Source organism: Pterocles gutturalis, unplaced genomic scaffold, assembly GCF_000699245.1.
Source record: "Pterocles gutturalis isolate BGI_N339 unplaced genomic scaffold, ASM69924v1 scaffold6344, whole genome shotgun sequence".
In the NCBI taxonomy this organism is placed as follows: Eukaryota; Metazoa; Chordata; class Aves; order Pterocliformes; family Pteroclidae; genus Pterocles; species Pterocles gutturalis.
In genome coordinates, this window is record NW_010135544.1 from 3111 (window position 1) to 14759 (window position 11649).

Genomic DNA, 11649 nt, shown 5'->3' on the forward strand with positions numbered 1-11649 from the left:
CTGCTGGGGATAGCCAGGCATCTCCTACAGCAGGAGCGGTTTCATCGCTCCTGGAATTTCTGAGCTGCCACGGAGGTTGAGGTTAGTTTGTACACTGAAACACAGAGCCACTGCATCACACATTAAAATAGTTTATTTTGGTTGCGAATCTATAATCGTCTTAAAACCAAATGACATCAGTGCCTGTTCACAAATACAAAAAAAAAAAAAAACAAAAAAAACCCCAACAAAACAAAAACCAAACAAAAATTTAAAAAAAGACAAGTTTGCCAAATAAGTTAATTTCCCCCCTCCCAGTATCAAAAGTGCAAAATATGTTCCTAGTTTTCAGTCCTACGTCTCAGGCTGCGTTAGCGGGCTAGTTCCTGGCAGGTTTTCGGTGAGAGTGGAGGCAGGCAGCCACCACTTCGGTACAGGGAGGAATTTTGGTAAAACCTTTATGCTCAGGGCCTGTATCCCTTAGCTTCAGCTTCCAAGGGGTGTGCATTTGGTCAGCTTTCACCAGGACTGAATTTCCTCCATCTTTGGCTTACCAACCGCCCTGTGCAGAACAGAACCGTGAGTGCGTTTCGCTGACAATAGGATGTGGGCAGAACACCCCTGGAGGCGGCAGGTTAGAAAATCATTGCAGGGGGGTGACAGCTTGCACCTGCTGCAGCCTCCAACCATTCTCTTCTGCAAGAAAGCAAGCACCCCGTGCTCCACCACGGACACTAAAGCTAACAGAGCGAGGGGGTTAGAACAGTTTGGCGTTTGCTTCAGCCCAGGAAATAATTTTTTCCATCAAACAGTTACACAAGCCAAGTCTGACGTGGTTAAAGCAGCGAGGGCAGAGTTCGAGCTAAACCGGAGCTGTGCTCCCATCCAGACACAGCCGGCAAGGGCAGACTGCTGCAACAAGCCTTAAACAAAACTCAGTCTAGCAGGGGGGTTACCTGAGCTAAAAAGAAAATGAAAAAAAAGGATTCCAGCAGGTGTGTAGCACACAAACTGTATTTTGAAGACCACAAGGCCTTTGGGGCAGGGCTGAATTCCCCTTGCTATAGCATAGCTAGGCACTTTTTTTTTTTAATGTATCAAGGGTTTTCTCCCGGTTTCTGACTAGCTGAAGAGACAGCAGACCCAGAGAGTACTTTTTTCTTTTTCTTTTTTTTTTTTTCTTTTCTTTTGCAAATGTTTGCTAAAACCTATTCTAACCACATCCTGCACAGCAAGCTGCAGGAAAAGCACAAGAGCACTATGGCGATTGCTCCAGCCAAATGAAAATGAAGTCTACGGGCCTTAGGCCAGTGTATTGTTCCTCCTCCTGCTCTATTTCAGCAGTCTCTGGGCACCTCGGAGCTCTTTGGCAAGGAGGAGACCTCTCCTTCCTTCTTTCCTTCCCTCTAGTGCCTCCTTCCTGCAGCAGCATGAGCTCAGGGTCTGCTGAGCTGAAATTAAGTAACCTCAGGGGGTCAGGCAGTAGCATCGCAGCCTTTATTTGGAAGTACATGGAAGTTGGGGATACCTGCGGTGGTGGAAGCACACCAGCCTGCTCCTGGGGTGGGGGGGAATGCAGCAAGCCAAGGGTTTGTGAGCAGTGATGTCACGGAGGCAGTAAAATGACTCGAGAATTCCCGGATTGTGTATGGGATCAGCAGCTAGCTCAGAGATTGGCAGTTATTCCTAATTAAGATGCTAACGAAGATGGCAAGGGCTGAGTGAGCTGATAATTAACACCACGTGCTCCACCGAGCGCTCTACTGTCAGGTTCAGAGCCCTGCAGCAGAGGCCACCCTGCTCAGCCCCCGTGCGTTGGCAGCACTGGGGCCTGACAGTGACTCGGTGCTGTGGGGACGTGGGGAGGAGGCAACGCAAGTCCCAGCCTGGGCAAAAGGCAGTGAAAAGAAAGAACAAACCCCACGGGATTTCAGTCCCAGCCACGAAGAGAGACGCTCCTGCTTTGCTTTGTCGCTTGAGGAGCAGAAAGCAGCTGCTCACCTTCCCTCTGTGTTCCTGGGGGGGCCACCCTTGTCCTCCGTGGTGTTGAAAGTGGCTGTTGGAGCACGGGTAGAGCAAAGTGCTACCCAGAGCCTGCGCTTTACCGCTATTCTAGCTTCACACAGACCTATGAGTTCCAAAAGACCAAAAAAAAAAAAGAAACCCCAACACAAACTAACAACCAAGGCAGCAGCCTGCACCTTGAGAAACAAAAGTTTGTGGCAAAAAGAAAAAGAGGTGAGAGGCTGAAACCAAGCATCTGAAACCCACGCCTGAACCCAAAGGAGCTTCACATGTAAGTGACGGTTTGATGATACACCACTTCTGGGGCAACATTTCAAGAATACAATCCTCAAAGAGTTAGGTTCCTTGATACAAAGAAAGGTTGGTTTGTACTACAGATGTAAGGGTGTTGGAAAGGAGCCTGGAGCAACTCCCTAGCAGCTAGGTAGAGTTTCTTTTACACATCTACTGGCTCCTAGCAGCTCACGCCTACAATCTGAGGACATGGTTAATAAGTTATGGCTCTAGGATACATCATCTAAAATTGACAGAAGCAGAAAGGCATCTGAAAAAAATCAACGTGACATTTAAATGGCTCAACACCTTGGCAGTAGTTACGGCCGTGCAAAACCCCTTCCCCTCCCCTGTTATGGTTTAACCGGTGAAGCTGTGCGTGGAACTACGACACGAGGAGCATGGAATGCGCAGATCATCTCCAGCCTGCACCACAGATCAGTCCCAGATACACGTTTGCTATGGGGGCGATGCTCCTGACCACGTTCTACATCACTTACCACAGGGAGAGCCGGTATTTCGGGAGGGTCTGCAGGGTCTTGCCAGTGTCACACCATGCACCATGGAGCTAAGCACACAGGGAGGGGAGAGAGAACCACGACCCCACCTGCGTCACCGGCCGCCTTTGCTCCGCACTGAGTCACCGTGGCAGAGAAGTCACAGGTTTTTCTTCAACTGAGATAAAATGGGAGATGAAACAAAGGCGACTCAGGAAGCAGATGCAGCAGGACAAGAAGGGAAAAACAGACTTCTTGGCTCTTCGGTAGTACGGCATCCAAACACACAAAGGAGGCAGTGGAGGGAATTTCTGCGCGTTTGGCTGCGCTCCCGGGCTCCAGATGTGGGGAGATATTTTCTAGTCACCGGCCCTAGGAGAGTTCATCTAAAACCTATGGTCCATTTGTCGTGCGTGTTTGTTTATTCCTGGAAAGAGCTGTCCCTTGTCATCTTCATAAAAAGTTTGTCCATTAGAATCTCTTTAAAATCCCTCAGTCTAGCGCAGGCCACGAGGGGATATAGAACCTCTGTAAGGAACCCTCTAGGAGACGTTCCATCCAAAAGGACAATTTGTGTAATTTGTTTTTAATGGAGCTAGATCCCGGACTGCAGGAGGATTTCCCTCTGGCTTCTGTGTGTAGCGAGGAATTGTAATCCTCGCACAATGCCAGGGTTCCCCCCTCATCCCCTGATCTGTGAGGCTTAAAGAGGCAGAAGTATTTCTTGTGGCCGTTCAGAGCCAGGACGTAACCCGTGTAGTCGCGCTCGAGGAAATGTTTGTCGTACTGGTTTGGGATGGGGGCCGCATCCTGCGCGAACTCTAACAGGTACTCCAGCCATTCTCGGTGCTTGTCCAGGCTGAGGAAGGAGAAGTGAAGAGAGCTGCTCCTGCGGGGAGAGCGGAGGAGAAGCAGGATTAGCACGTCCCCCAAGTCAGGCTGGATTCTACTGGATGGGTAAGCGTTGGTAACAAGGGCAGGCACAGAGCTGTCACCACAGCTCCTTTTTAACCCAGTTAAGCAGGGGTGACAATTACCTCGCGTGCAGCACTGGCATGCTCTCTATTCACTGAAATGTGGGTACAGCCAAAGCGGCAGCAGCACCAGCCCTCTCCAGCCACCTTCACCGAGTATGGCAGGGAAAGGCCGCTCGGTTTTTAGTGGCTCGTTGCCACTAATGAGTGCAGAGGCGGCTTTCCTCGTCAGAACTGTTCCCTCCTGGCAGTCAAGCCAACCCCACTCCTAACTTTTCACCAGGGCAGCGTTACACACATTGTGAAAACAGTCACAGAAACCCAGGAGAGGGCCCCTGCCTACCCTGTGAACGTGTAGACTTCCAGGGCAAACTTCTGGAGGAGGGCGGTTTTGGTGGCGTTGGACAGGATCAAGACCACGTTCATGTGACCCGGCCTCAGGCGTACCAAGTTGCTGTTGTAGTTGATGTCCGTTAGCTCAGTCACTTCGACAAAACCTTTTTTGGGAATCCTGCTGCAATGAAACAGAAACTGAGTGAAGGGGGAGCAAAGAACCAGGAGCGACTGAGGATGGAGAAGCCGTGAACTCATCCCCTGCCTCCTTACACTGCACCCTGCAGCTAAACCCAGTTTAATCGGTGCAACAACCAGACTTGGATCTTTCCCAACAAGTCAGACCTTTACCTTTCCCCTGAGGATGTCATCTGGGCAAAACTCAGTGGGAATTGCTTAATAATTAAGTTTGTGCACCCCAGCCTTTGCTGGCCCAGGTCCTGGCTAAGGACCACTCTTCCCCGCTGCGCTGTGCCTGCACTGCCCCGCACAACGACTGCGCCGTGTCTACGCAACACTGGCACTTCTTTGCCATCCCCCTAATGTGCTTCCCAAGCTGTACATCAGCAGAAAACATTTCTGGAGAAATTAGAGAGGGAACCTGTTACTCTCTTTGCTGAAGCTTGTGTCGTTCTTCTCGCTCTTTGCGGCGGTTTCTGCTTTCTCAGAGGGAGGAGAGTTCCTTGTATCATTCGGATCGCTGCAAAGGAAGATTATCTCGTGTGTGTTTAAGGCGCCAGATTGGACGGAGGTGCTGTTGGCCGGACTGTACGATCCCCTGGGATGTTCTGGCTTGCACTCACCTGAAAGCCTGCACAATAATGGTGCCAAAGAGAATGAAGAGCGCAGAGAAGAGCAAGGACAGCAGTGGCATCATTTCTCGCCTGAGGGGAAGATTGGCAAACAGCAATCGAGTCTGTGAGTTGCGCATTTTCTGCTCGGATTTCGGTTCCCGTCTATCTCAAGTAATCCCGTGCAGTTTCCCCAGAAACTTGGCTCCTTTCTTGGCATCTTAAAGACAACCAAGATGTTGAGCCCTGTCCTGCTCCCACCCAAATGGAGGGGGACAAAAATGGATCCATTTTAAAATAAGGTGACAGGGAAGTGGTAAAAAACAACCGATGCATGTTTTCAGGAGCGTAATGTCCACACTCAGCCTCAAGGCCAAAGTACCCAGCACTCGAGGCAGACGCGAACGTCACTGCAGTGTTACTGCTCTTCACCTAAATCTGGAGAGAATCCAGGCACCTAAGTGTTTTGATATGTTCTCACTTCCTGGTAATAACCTGGTTCTACTCTGCATCTGAACAAGAAAACAGCAATCCCGCTCCCTATGGAGATTTCTTAACACCCAATCCATACCAGTTACTATGGAACAAACTGTCCCAGCAGTCCGAGATGTAATCTAGGGTGGAGTAGAACCATCGGATAAGGAACATCTGTTTAAAAAGAAGAAAACAAATGACAAAACCACTAGGCAGGACCCTGATAGAATTCCCACCTCTTAAACAGAACCCTGGGCTGAATCAGCTTTGGAGCATGCCATGAGCTCTGCCATGAGTGAGAAAACTTCGAAGAGTCTTGGCTTGGTATTTTAAAATATAAATAATGCCCATGAATGACCGTAAGAGGACTGTTCAAAAAGGTAACGCAGTTGTTGGGCAGCTGGAAAGGCCACACACTTACAGGAGCGAGTTCGTCATTCAGGTCTTCCAGGACAGTCTCTGAAGAGAGAAGTCCAGGGTCTGTCCGCAGCTGGTCCAGAAGATCCAGGAGGATGAAATTGTCCTCTTTGCTGCCTTGCCAGGCCTCCTCCAAGGTTTTATAGGCAATCTTTCCTGCGTTATTGCGTCTCTCCAAAATGACCACCTGGATGAGGCAATACATCACAGATCTCAGAGAGGATGGTACTTTTTTTTTAGACAGATGTTATGCTTCAAATCACTGCCCAGAATTAAGTGTCAGATCAAGGTATAGCATCCCACATAAAATGACAGAAGAGAAAGGGAAGAAGAAGGGGGGAAAAAAAAAGGGAACCCTCACAGCTGATTTTCCCCGATACTTCTCGTCATCCATCAGCAAGGCATCTGCAAATTCCGGCTGCCGATCGTTATAGATGTGCACAAACTTCAGCGTGTCTTTCGCGTTGGCCACGGCAAAATTCAAAAATGCCTTGTAAGCCTTGGCAAACTTATCGCCTTCTCCGGTGAGTAAGACCACACAGTGCCTAGGCAACACAAGGAGACGGAGGATTAAGAGCCATTCTGGATGCAAGAGGAAATAACTGACTCCTTTCTGCTAGCTGGGATGATCCTGAAGAGCCAGAAATGTATCAAACAACACGGATACCCAGGAGAATCTAATGCAGTCATCTCCCTTCTCCCTCAGAATAAAATAAAAATAAAAGGCTTTAGGAGCAGTCCCAGAGCCTCTGGGAACAGAACCAGGGGGATGTGTCACCTGCTGAGCCTTACTTTCGCTGACGGTGCGACTTCTTCACGGGACACAGCTCCTGGAACAGCCTCTGGTTGGTGAGTCTGGCCACCATGAGGAATTTATTCTGGGAAAGGAAGTCGTCAATCAGCTGCTTCTTCATATCTCGTGCCTGGTGAGGGACAAAGAAAGCAGAAGTCAGAACTGGGCAGGATGAGGAGAGTAAAGCTGTTGTGACCTTCTTATGTGAACCCTGGGGAAGGCTGCCAGCCATCACGGTCCTTGCTGAAATCACCCGAGATGTTTTGAGGCCCTGAGACTGAGAAGCGACCTGCAGCCACCCTCCTCAAAAGGTCAGACACCAGAGCTGAAGCCTGCTGAGCTTCCTCCCTCCCAATGGTCACACTCTGCCTCTGCTGAAGCCTCATTTTCTGCTCAGAACGAACGCTCTTGACTCCAAAATGCATTACCGACCGAACTCCCATCGCGGGCTCGGTCAGAAAAACCTCAACACGCACTCCTACGCTCTGGGAGAGGGCAATACCTGCACAACATCAACGGGCTTGTCGATGTGCTCCTTGAAGATCATCATGGTGGGAGTGTAGACGTTGATGTTGTACTGACTGGACAACTCTTCGGTGCCGCGGAGTCCGACGTACACGTAACCGAAGGACAAGTAATCGCGGTATGCAAAGGCGGTCAGCTGGAGGGGCAGAAAGCACCGTGTTTAAGTTAGAGAGCAAACAACATTTTTACACCTGAGTGCCTGCGGTGACTTTGCTTTGAGAACAGCTCCTGCTGTTTAAATGTCACTGAGCATGCGCTGCGAGAGGTGAAAGCCCTTCCTCTCCCTCCCTGAACTGCACTTTGCATTCTCTTAGTGCAGGGAGCCTCAGTGGATCCCCAGTTTTATTCTACAGCCTGACATTTTGCACAGTAGCAGGGGTTTCTTAGGAAATGGGCTTTCCAGTAACCCAAATTAGACTAGCCACAAAAATCTCTTGTTACCAGTAAGGGTTAGTACACGCCTCTGTGGTCGCTGCCTCCAAAACCCCCCCGCACCTTCGCGTCCTCTAAGGGCACATCTGTGTTGGGACAGAGAAACGAACTCCTAATGAAGTGGGTCAGCTGGCCGTGCTGTTTTCAACCCACACAAACCAACTTGCTCTCCTAGAACCAGTCAATAGTATTTAGAGGCGTCGATCCGCCCCTGCTCTCAGCAATATCCCGTTTTCTTTTGCAACAGCTGGATTTATCAGCAGGTCAACAATGCAGCGATAGAAATCACGTTACCTTGTATAATAACGGCACCACCGGCATATGATCAAAGAGAAGGACATGGGGCTTGTTTTCTTTCTTCCAGTTGGAGAGAAAGTGGATGTAGTTTTTATCTGTAATCTTTAAACAGAATCAGCACATTAGGTTAATCTCCGAGCCGTTAGACACATGCAGTGCTGTATGATTAGGTGTCTTAATGAGGACTCTGCCAAAAATAACTGAGCAAGGCCAAAATGCAGGAATTTTTCAGCTAGTGGGAGGTTTTATATCTAACACTGAAAGGGCTCGCGTTGCCAGCTCCAGTTTCAGAGGTCTGAGTCAAAACTGGACAAAAACAATGCCTATAAATCAGTCAGTGGTCTTTAATTTGCTGGATGAAACCCTGAGAAAGGAGAAGGGAAGTGAAATCCAGCAGGGAGAGCACAATCCCAGTTTCCTAACCTAGGGTTAGCTTTGGGACAGCTCTGGCAGCCACACGGGAGAGCAGCAGGCACACAAAGTTGCCGGTGTAACCGCGTAGTACTGGGATGAGCCTTTTTGCAAGCAGAAGATTTATGGAGCCACATCGTGCGATGGCTTCTGGCAGCTCCGGGGTTTGCAGCTGTAATTAACAGCTCTCCAAATGCCTCGCTTCCCCAGCCTCAGATCTCACGTTCATGACACAGATCAGCTCAGGGGCTGAATTAAACAGATTAGCCACCAAAACAGCTAAGGAGAGAGAAATACCCAGACAGACAGGAGACGCTCGCACTAGAGTGTACCTTTTCCACGAGATTCCCCGGCAGCAGGTTCTCCACGAATTGCCGCAGGTTTTCCCGAATGACAGCGTTGTGGAAGAAGGTGATTTTCCCATTAATGAGCCCTAGAATGGTCGGTGTGCTGTGTGCACCCAGGTGATGGGCGAGGCGCCTTTCGTACCCGGCGTGAACCACTCCGATTCCCACTCCTGAAAAAGGAGAGCAGGTTCAGGTGAAAGACTGATGATCCAAAACACCAAGTAGAAAACTGAAGACCTGTTCCCTTGCCCAGCACCCTGCTTGAGAGTTATTAGTGAGACTGTCCCGCATAACTTCATACTTTCCTCCTCTTGAAGTCCTTGAAAATTGTATTTAAAACTCGTAGCTTTATCTAGGGGGAGAGAGAGGACACTCTGTCCTCTTTCCTTCTGTCCACTGGTATTTCATGTGCTATGTTAAAACCTCAAGAAGACAAATTTTAGTAAGCAGGAACTACACTGCCTTTGTCTCCTGCTGTCTGCTGGGTTTGTGTTTTTCTGGAAGCACCTGCAGACAACATCTGCAGGGAAAATAAGGAAGGAAGCTGGGGGTGGAGGGGCAAGCATAAAACACTTCCTTGGCCCCCAAATGTTCTTAATAATTCTCAAAATTCAACTGCATGGTAGCAGCCCTAAGGAAGGTCAGGACATATTCTGCAGGGATCACTGCTTATCAGAGCCATCTGAGTGCAGAACGAGGAGCAACACAGTGCTTACGCTGGTGGCCTGACTCGTGGTGCTGCGATCAGCCCTCAGTCATCCCATAATTTATTGTCATCGGCGTTGGATTAAGCCACGAGCCGTACGGACAGGAGAAAAGTCAGCTTGCCCTTCTGATCTACTGGACTAGATTTTTCCTCATTTCTAACACATAGCCTCATCAATTACAACGTTAGTAACGCATGAGGAAGCGTTAGGATAAATCCCTGAGGAAATTTATGGATTCAACTCAGTCCTCCAAAGCTGAAGGCAGTCGCCGCAGCCCAGCCTGAACGGCCTCGTCCTTACCCAGCACCTCCAATTCCTGAGCGACTTCCTTCCACACCGGCTCGATGTGGATGCAGCTGAAACACCAGTCCGAGGTGATTTTAATGAGGTAAGGTTTCTTGAAACTATCTGGCACAATTTCGTTGACGTAGTGGGAAAAATGGAGCAAATACTTCTCATCGGAGGTGTCGCGCCTCTCCGAATTAAAGGGGAAATTGAAGAAGGACTCATCAAAATAGAAGCCTTCGTGGAAGTGGTGGTACTGGCGATGATGGTGCTGAGAGTAGCCCTGGCTTTCCCCGGCATCTCCGTAGCGATCAAAGTTTGCCCTTTTTTCCTCATTGGAGAGAATCTGGGAAGTAGATGATAGAAGAACTGTCGCCTGAAACCATAAAGGGCAACTGCCCGGACAATAATCCCTTAGGAAATACCTGCAGCTGCAAAAGGAGGGGCTACAAGGGAATGTGCAGCCTTTGCTGTGTGTTGGAGGGATAAATATTCTGGAAAAGGGAACTATCACATCATCTCCAGGCTCATTGGGGTAAAAAAAGCCAAAGCCCAAAGAGAAGGAACCTAAATCCAGACTGCTGCGCCCATTTCTGACACCGGTTGCTCCTTGAGCCCAAACATCACACTGCCTGAGCTTTAATGCTCTTTTCTAGCGCAGCTTTTGCCAGTGTCTGCTTGAATTTTGAGGGTTTTCCCAGAGCATGAGGAAGCGCCAAAGGTTTTACTGAGCAGCCAGAAGCCCCCCAGAGAAACTGCATTTTTTGGCTGGGAGACAAGGATTTGCTTTACTTCTGCAGGCTCAGCTCAAACTGGGGCAGCTCATTTTGAGAGCTGCACAGGAGCGACGTGCAAGTAACTACTTATGCAAAGATTAATTTGATGTGACTAAAGACTTGGGGTGATTAATATTGCTTAAATCACCCCCAAAATACTTATATATGTGTGTGACACGGACAAGACGGCTGTCCAGCCATGTGGAGCTCAGAAAATACCCGCTCCTCCCTCGTCTGAGGCTTTTTAGCGAGAACAGGGCAGACCAGTAGCAAAATATTTGCAACAGAGGCCACGCTGCTGCCAGCCAGCAGCTCTCTGTCGAGAAAGCAGAAGGAACTTCTCTGGTCAGTGGTATCCAGCTCCACAGGGTCGAGCTCCTTTCCTGCACAGACGTACGCAGAAAAAGCACAAAGCCGCGTGCGGAACGATAAGATTGCTGAACAGCAGGAGTTTAGAAAGAAGAGCGCGTTACCTCGTAGGCCTTGCTGATCTGGATGAATCTGTCTTCTGCTCCCGGGTCCTTGTTTTTGTCAGGGTGCCTACGAGGCAGAACCAGAGGAAAAGGGGGTCAGCGGTTCCCTGGGGGGCACAGCGAGCTGTCAGCTTGTGTTTGGAGGCGAGCAGGACGCGGACAGGGTGTGCGGCAGTGGATTTTAAACCGGCATGTGCTCTCCCTACCCAACCCTCATCCCAAAACACAGCACCGGGACGTGCGCTGAGACCTGTCCCTCCATCCCATCCGTCATGAATGGCCCAAGCCTGGGGTGAGGGAACAGGTATCGTCCCTGCCCGTTTCAGCGACACATCCCTCAGCTCCTGCCCTACATATCTACCCCTTTCTTCCTGTAAAATACCTCAACGATCTCTCGGACAAAGCTACGCCGGCTCTAAAAGCTCCAACTGAGGCTATTTTCCGAGGCAATGCCTCGAGCCTGCTCCTCTGTGCACACCACCAAAGCCAAGAACATGATCTTTGGGAATCCAACACATTTCCTTTCCGCAGCACGGGGGCTGAGCAGCCCTTGGACACTGATCAAACGCAGACAGACCCTGGCCTTTGAAGGCTCCCAGCTGAGTCAGGGAGAACTTTTTCCCCCCCAGCCAGGCTCCAGGAGGGTTTACATATGGGCTGCTAGTGTGGAGGGGGCTGCTTGGCTTCAGGATGAGTCGTGGGCCATGAGGAAGACCTGGTGCCCGTCTGACTGGCTGCTGAGCCTCAGCTGGTGCAGACAGGCAGGTACAGGGGCTAATGCCACTGGGTAGGGGGGCTAATGCTGCTGGGTTGGGGGCTAATGCCACCGGGCAAGGGGGG

The 11649-nt window shown here is 49.9% G+C and overlaps 1 protein-coding gene across 1 annotated transcript; it reads right to left on the reverse strand.

Annotated features, from left to right (window-relative positions):
* Window positions 1–3078: 3078 nt before the first annotated feature.
* DNAJC16 (DnaJ (Hsp40) homolog, subfamily C, member 16) lies at window positions 3079–10876 on the reverse strand (the record flags this gene model as incomplete). The annotated part of the gene is made up of 13 exons (XM_010081930.1): window positions 3079–3663; window positions 4092–4262; window positions 4683–4781; window positions 4885–4965; window positions 5444–5520; window positions 5768–5950; window positions 6125–6308; window positions 6556–6686; window positions 7059–7217; window positions 7808–7912; window positions 8554–8738; window positions 9576–9906; window positions 10810–10876. Coding segments are annotated over 13 exons (2170 nt in total), but the record flags the coding sequence as incomplete, so codon positions are not given.
* Between the last annotated feature and the right edge of the window lie 773 nt (window positions 10877–11649).